The sequence below is a fragment of the Montipora foliosa genome, chromosome 4 (genome assembly GCF_036669935.1).
Source record: "Montipora foliosa isolate CH-2021 chromosome 4, ASM3666993v2, whole genome shotgun sequence".
Taxonomy (NCBI): Eukaryota; Metazoa; Cnidaria; class Anthozoa; order Scleractinia; family Acroporidae; genus Montipora; species Montipora foliosa.
Window position 1 is genome coordinate 49,073,593 of NC_090872.1, and position 7,500 is coordinate 49,081,092.

General features: G+C 39.7%; 3 protein-coding genes across 3 annotated transcripts in view; 1 reads left to right on the plus strand and 2 right to left on the minus strand.

Annotated features, from left to right (window-relative positions):
- The window catches only part of LOC138001524 (uncharacterized), a 35,466-nt gene that overhangs the window by 24,317 nt on the left and 3,649 nt on the right, over positions 1 to 7,500 (minus strand). The window contains exons 6-7 of the mRNA XM_068848137.1: positions 6,776 to 6,941; positions 443 to 663 (exon numbers count right to left, since the gene is read on the minus strand). Coding sequence (XP_068704238.1) covers positions 443 to 663; positions 6,776 to 6,941 — 387 coding nt within the window. The remainder of the gene's footprint in view (positions 1 to 442; positions 664 to 6,775; positions 6,942 to 7,500) is intronic.
- LOC137999316 (P2X purinoceptor 7-like) lies at positions 1,650 to 2,859 on the plus strand. Its single transcript, XM_068845152.1, has 3 exons — positions 1,650 to 1,878; positions 2,471 to 2,597; positions 2,691 to 2,859. The coding sequence occupies exons 1-3, from the start codon at positions 1,650 to 1,652 to the stop codon at positions 2,857 to 2,859; spliced, it is 525 nt and encodes a 174-aa protein (XP_068701253.1).
- On the minus strand, positions 3,229 to 5,835 carry LOC137999441 (uncharacterized). Its single transcript, XM_068845218.1, has 2 exons — positions 5,449 to 5,835; positions 3,229 to 5,160 (listed from the first exon to the last, which is right to left on the minus strand). The coding sequence occupies exons 1-2, from the start codon at positions 5,779 to 5,781 to the stop codon at positions 3,229 to 3,231; spliced, it is 2,265 nt and encodes a 754-aa protein (XP_068701319.1). The 5' UTR covers positions 5,782 to 5,835.

Genomic DNA, 7,500 nt, shown 5'->3' on the forward strand with positions numbered 1-7,500 from the left:
GCGTTTTACGAAACTCATTTCAGTTTTGTAATAGTTCTAATAACGACGATTTCTTTGTAATGCTGATAATAATTCCTTTAAAATTCTACTACGCAAGCGAAATTGCACAAAACGATGACATAGCTCAAAGTTCAGATGTCAGAATTTATGCACAACAGAGGCCAATGATGTAACTTAAAAGCTGTCCAGATTAACACAAATTTCACATTCCGGAACGTAATGAAAGCGACGAATGCGAAGGTCATGCAGGCTATAAAACGAGAAGTAAAACGGTACAACTATATAGGAAGTCCCACGTAAATGCCAACAGAAGTTGAGAAGGCTGACTCCAGGGAAGCCGAAGACATTTGGAGTGTAAATCTACATGTAAATTAAAAAAGACGAGATTGCTAACTCATAAAATAGGCGAGCATGCCACTGTAGTCCTTAACCTACTACTTACCACCTTTTCCAAGATAAGATTCTGCACGTATTCCCTTTGCTCTCTAGTTCCTTTGACCCAAAATCCTTCCTCGGCTCTTGAAAGGCTAAGCACTTTTGCTCCAGATCTATCCTGAATTGATCTGAATGTATTGCCTCCCGTTCCAATGACATGACCCTTTAAATCTTCGGGCACATCTACAAAGTCCGCCCTTTCCTCTTTGTGTTTCACACAGTAGGTGGCTATAATAGGATTCAGGAATCTTTTCAGTCCAGTAAGCAGGAGAAAATGAGGAAAAATATGCTTTACCTATGACTAGATTAGCAGCGTATATCACTTAGAATTTAAAAAAGGACCTCAGAAAAAAAAAACTTGAATGAACGATATCGGTCTCGGTTCAATAGCTGAAGAGAAAACACAACCACTTCACTACCAAATAATGGCTTCGAACAGGAACTTTATTTACCGGTAAGTGTCTAGTCGTTCTAGCGCTGGAGCGCTAATTGGGGACACTGTAAACTGAAATTAACAATGAAAGCAAATCAAGTCAAATGTTGGTTTTTGAGGAAAGGGGAAGCCGGAGAACCCGGAGAAACCCTCTCGGTGCAGAGTAGAGAACCAAAAAACTCAACCCACATATGACGCCGAGTCTGGAAATCAAACCCGGGCCACATTGGTGGGAAGCGAGTGCTCTCACCACTGCGCCATCCCAGTTAACTCATAAAATAGGCGTGATCATGTGATCATCGAAATGAGACAAGTTGCATAAAATGTTGCTTAGTGTAACACCCGTAAAACAACTTGTTTCGTAATGTCAGAACGTTTGTAGAAATGGCGTTGCGAGACAAGCTGCAAGAAAAATTGCAAAGTGTACAGCACCTGTGGGTGAGAGCGAAATAAAAACTCGGCCAAAGAAATCCTTAATAAGAACGTTGTTATGGTGGTATTTTGGCCTCTAACAATATTCGTTTCATGAAAAACACACGGCCAACAATTCCTTAAAGGGGAACTGAAGCCAAAAATCAAGTTAATGTCATATGAAAGACTACGTAGTAAAAAACAAGATTCGCTACATTATTTGTACCAATTGCTATTTACTTAAGAGAAATACGAGTTTGAAGCAGTTTCTAATACAGAGTTGTGACGTATGATATGGGGACGATCAGGGATGGAAATAAACATACCAAGCTTGTAATTTTGTGGCGTTTATCGAGGTACTTATTTTATTATGAGCGGAGTGGAGCCTTTTCAGTTCGAGCCAACGTATCTCCCAGGGGAAGAACCCATTCAATCGGATGATGATGAAGGTGAGGATTCCCCAGAAGCGTGCACATCAAGCATGAGAACCGGGAACACCGAATGGTGCATTTGCGGTGAGTGCATTTCGATGCCGACAGCCGACGAATGCTATTGCTGCCAAGAGCTCGAGGAGTTAAATCAAAAGTTTGACGAGTCAGGTTTGTGTTCGGTACTTTTATGCTTTAAGGCTAGCACAGTTATTATTATTTTTTAGAAATTGCCTATTCGTACGGGACCCGTACACCGAATTCTATTTGTTATTCATACGGAAGTCGGATTATTACAGGGTCAATAACACTCGGGAAGTGTTACCTCGTCTTTTCTTTAATTGATCTTTTGTATATAGTTCAGTTATCAAACAACGACATCGATGCTTGTTTAATTTCATGAAATACCTCCTTCGTTCGATGTCACTGGCCATATGACCTGCCTTGTGTTTCTTGTATTTTAAGTCTAAGTACCAGTTTTAAATTGTAAATACCGGGTAGCATTGATAGACAGTATTTAAGTCTCAGCACCCATTTTACAACGGCTAGCTTTCAATAACGACGAGGCTGTTTCGTTCATAATCGTTCAAAGAAGACTCCCGTATAAATAGCAAATATTGGTCGGTGTACGGGTCTCGTAAGAATAGCCAATTGGCCTATTTTTTAATTGAGTGAGGCAGCCATTTATGAACTCTTGCTCGCGAGTGCTTGTGTGTTTAGAGGCTATGACTTTGACGATATTATACTGTTGTTCTACTGATAGGTGTCACATGTATTACAAATCACAACAAATTTAGGATCGTGTGCCTTGACACTGATGTCTTGCAGACCGCACTTGTTGCCATTCACCATGCTCGCCTTAATCCAATTCCAGACCCTATAGGAAACAAGTAAGCTCCTTGTTAACTCTGAGAATAATTAATTAAAATGTTTTCATTGTTAAAGAATTTAACCCAGCGCTTTTTGTGATTATTTTATTTTAGGACATGGCGCTTAGCAGCATACAGGCAGTTTACCTGGTGGGTTCATGGTGTGCTTGGCAAAAAGAGACGAAGGATCATTCCAGCATGCGTCGTCAAAACAATAAGGAAAGAATTCCCTGAAGAAAGCGATGCATACACAGGATTTAGAGAAGCAGATCTGGAATTATGACTCGCTCTGAACATTAAAAATTATTTATTCCTTTGTCGTTATTAATTAATTATTCTATTAATATATATATCATTGTTTCACAAAATAATTCATACATCACATGAACTATTGTGCTCGCAATCATACCTGTCATTTACAAAATTATTGTCTTCAACAGGATATAATTAATTGATCGTGATACGTCTTAAAACTTTGCTAAAATACAAGTTATCTGGTACAGTTATATTTTTATTTTCTCCCTTTTGCTTTTACCATATGAAATGGTGTTAAGGTATTTTTTCTTGTTAGACTTTTTCAACAATACACCAGACAAAAAACGATTTCTAATGAACGTAGACTTTTTCAACCACTCCTGTATGTGTGGGTAATTTAAGTGTTTCCAAATCTTGATGTATGCTTTGTGATGACTTCGTCTTTAGCAGGCCTAGGTTTGCTAGCAAAATTTGGGGGGGTGTGCGGGGCTGCAGGCGGTGCACTCCTTTCGTGCGGTTTCTGATTTTTTCTGGCAATAATAGCATTTAACATTGGCCTGAGGTGATCTCTGTTTGTCTTTTCTAAAATTGGTTTTGCCACCCACTCCTTGGTATGTTTTGGAAAGACCACCTTGTACTGGAGTTCTCCTTGGTTGGCACCTTTTGATGCAGTGGCATGTTGTCTTCCTGTGTTGGCATTGTGGTCTAGGGCAGACAGCTGGGTACGTGCGACCATACCCTCATAGGAGAAGTGCTGACGTTTAGGGACATACTTGGTTTGGACACTGTGGTACACTTCCAAACTTCCTGTATGACAGCACAAGGTCAACTGCTGGATGTCTTTCACAAGGGTTTTATCAAAAACAACCTCCTTGAGTGCTTCATGAGCTGGGGAGCCAGGCCGTAGCCACCTCTTGGTTCTAGCAACATTTCGAGGGATAGGTGGGTGAGCACATTGGTGATACAAGTCTGCAGAATTCCAGGAGTGGATGTTAGCAGTGTGATGGACTATGGATAACCACTTCTCCCGCAACAAGTCATTGTCTCCCTCACATGTTTCTGCACACCACCAAAGATGATTTGATATCGACTTAATCCATGCAGACAGGTCACTACAGTCCTTCTTTTTGGCTTTCTCCATAAGTTTTTTAGTTATACTTTTGGACAAGTGCCAAACATCAAATTGGTGATCAACCTCAGAGTAATTTCTCTTTAGGTCAGCTCTGATACCAACATGGCGATCAGTGGCGATAACCTTAATGTTGCCCCCCTTTGTTTTTATATTATCCATGCAGCGTTTAAATCCCTCCCTTTCCATTGCATTGCTGTTGTTCACTTCAGTTACTTGAACAATCTGAAAGTCAACAATCTTGTCAGTTTGCTGATCAATCATCGTATATGTGCCATATTTTGCATTATGACCAGGACTGTCACAGCGCCCGTCCCCTGAAAGCCACAAATCTTGGCCTGCTAGTCCAGAAAATATAGAATTTTGCTCCCTCTTCCAAAATTCATTAATTACAGGAAATAGGTATTTATTTTGAATAGTATAAAAGGTATTCTCACTAAAAAACTTCAAATTGAGGATGTCTGCCAGAGAAGCTACTCTAGTGTAAGTAGAACCACTAAGCAAAATAGAGGATGAAAGCAGTAAGTTTCCAGCTGCCATTCGTTCAAGCATGGGCTGGCTTTGCCAGGAAAAGGTATGATTATTAATGCATATGAGGGTCACAAATAATTGAGTTCCTTGTGTAGACTGGTCTGTCTGAATAACTTGGGCACCGCACTCAGGGCATCGCTTGAAAAGCTTAAACAATTCCTGCTTAAAGACAATAAACTTAGTATCATCCTGTGGGTTTAAAACTTTTGGTTTTTCATCTTCATGGTCTGATTCTAAGTTGGAGTCATCTGACATTTCACCAGATGATGACGGGAGGTAAGTACCATCCTTTTGTGGAGACACTTCAGGTGAGAGAGTGCCAACAGCTTCTTCAGCAATGGTACCTTTCTCTTCAGGAATGTCACTTTCCTCAAATTGAGTGCCTGTGTGAGAACTACAAACCAGTGGGGTCTGGGTGTCAGCTGATTTCATCATTAATTGGGCACCACGTGTATTAACCTGGCAACCAAAATCAACACCCTTGTATGGCAAATTGACTTGAATTGATTGTGATTCCACTTGCATGGTGTCTGGGTGAAAATTCAAGAACTGATCGTGTAGTGAAGAGGTACTTGCTTGTTCACTCACTTTGCTAGAATCTGGGGGATGATGAGAAGTACTTGCTTCTTCATTAATTTGAGCAGTTGAATTGGTGACAGATGCAATGTACTGCAAACCAGAACAATATATTTATAGACATATATTTGAAAGTTGTAGTGTTCAGAATAAAAATACCTTCATTTTAGCTTATTAACAGCGATGCTGTGTGTATATTATATTTATACATGAGAATTGCTATGTCTGTAAAGTCAATTTTCAATGTGAGTATGCATGTCTGTATGAGTACCACAGGAATAAACTCTTCGGACGTAAAATGGTCTTGATAGTTAGTATGATAATAGGAAAGCTTGTTTAGGTTTTTGATAGCTCGTTTTCTATTACATTTCAAACTCTCACCTCTTGTCTTGCTTTTTCAAGGGCACGGTTCTCGGACGATAAGCGAGGCTTTTTCGGAGCGGGTTGATGAGAGAGTATCGATGGAACAGCATCGGCTTTCAGAGATGCTCGCTTTTTCGAACCAAGGAGTTCTGCCTGGAGGTCACGCTCGTAGCAGTCAGGTGTGAAATGTTCGGAACACAACCTGGTGCTCTTTGAAACGATGAGGTCAGCGCGAGAGATTTTCGCGAGCCACTGTTCTCTCAGAGATGGGTCTTTTGGAAAGCAATGATAGGATATACCAGTTGTCTTTCTTGAGTCGTTGTTGCAATCGAACGCCGCACAGTAAACCATTTTATCAACAAACACTTGAAATATTGAACTGTATCTTTCCAGAGAGTATTGATATTGCACGGCTAAAGGATTCGAATTCTGCATTTATACGAGGTTCGTAGGAAAAGACCACAATGTTTTCTACAAATAAAGTCATAAGCCAAATTCCATGGCAGATTTTCAATTTTATTGCCAATTATGGCTACTTACAACACTAATCTTCCTTCAGAATCTTGTCAAAAATGACATCCGATTGAATAACCCACAAGAATAAGTTTACACCCATTCCATCACAGAAAACATCACCTTAAGAGTAGATGCACTGTACGACCACGATCGCTTGCCGAAGTTTACACATGATGTCTGTCAAAAAAGTGTCTTCGAAGTGGAAAAACCACTGCTACAACTAAAGTACAAAAAATGTTTACATTGACGAGCGATTGGCGACTCGCGTTGCGCTTACCGCAGTTTTAGAGAAGACAGAGATGTCTACAGCGATTTCAGAGAACTTAACAAGGTAGCACTCTGGGTAACAAAAACAGCCTGCTCGTATTCTCCTTCAATTTTCCAAAACTCTAGCTAACCCGTGCTCAGAAAGACGCACAATGTCAACTCATACTGGGTCCTCGCACTACACGGCACTTCACTTCTTCCCCATATCATACGTCACAAAGTTATAAAAGAACCGCTGGCACGGGAGTTCTGCGCCTCCGTACCATAGCCGAATTTTGAGCCAACTATCGCCTGAAAAGCTTGATTTTATGCGTGCTACATTTCGTTTGAGAAGGAAAAAAGTATGACAAACTGTTTAACAATGCATAGTTGTTGAAATGACGTGACAAAAAGCTACTTGATTTTTGGCTTCAGTTCTCCTTTAATGCAGTGGTTACGCCCTTGGAACAGTCAGTCTGTTGAATCCAAACCGTAACTATCTCAAAACTGTAGCTATCTCCGTAGCTATCTTCACTCCACAACCAGATTAACATGATTAATTTACAGTAATTATATTACAAACCTGTGGCGCCTTCATGTTTCATTTTGTGCATGATAGAACTTTGGACTTTCTTCACAAAGCGGAAGAAATCAGGAAGCTTTCTTATTACTTCTTCAGGCTCCCAATTTTCACTGTTAAGCAACTCGTCCCATTCTTTGCAATAAAGATACATGTAGACGTCGGTCTCCTAAAAACGAAAAGTGCGTTTGCTTCCTTCCAACAGATTGGTTATGCTAGATAACTACGAACAAGTTGTGATAAAAAGCGAACTGACTGCAAGAGACAGCTAAAATGAATTGATTTTGTACATGAAGTTAAAAAATCTCAAGGGTGTGTATTAGGCAGATTGTAAGATTTTCCGCCCGCCTACATTTTAAGGAGCAACCATTTTCTTGCCTGCTCCTTCAGTAGTGTCAGACAGGACTGACTAATTTGTTTTTTTTTTTTTTTTTTTGATAACATTCCAATGATGTTATTAAGGATGATGTTATTAAGTATGACAATTGCGCAAATGGACCAACGGATGATTCAAGAGTTAACGAAAACACTTATTGGTGAATATGTACTACCTAAGATGTTATTGAATTCACGCAAAATAAAATGAATTTCTGTTTTCTGTTAACGAAAGGCAAAAGGTGTAATAACGTTTTTAATCGAATTTTTTTTTTCAATTATAGATTTATATGGCCAAAGTTTACATTTTTTGTATTCATGATGAACGACAATTGTATTCTTGGATGATGTTA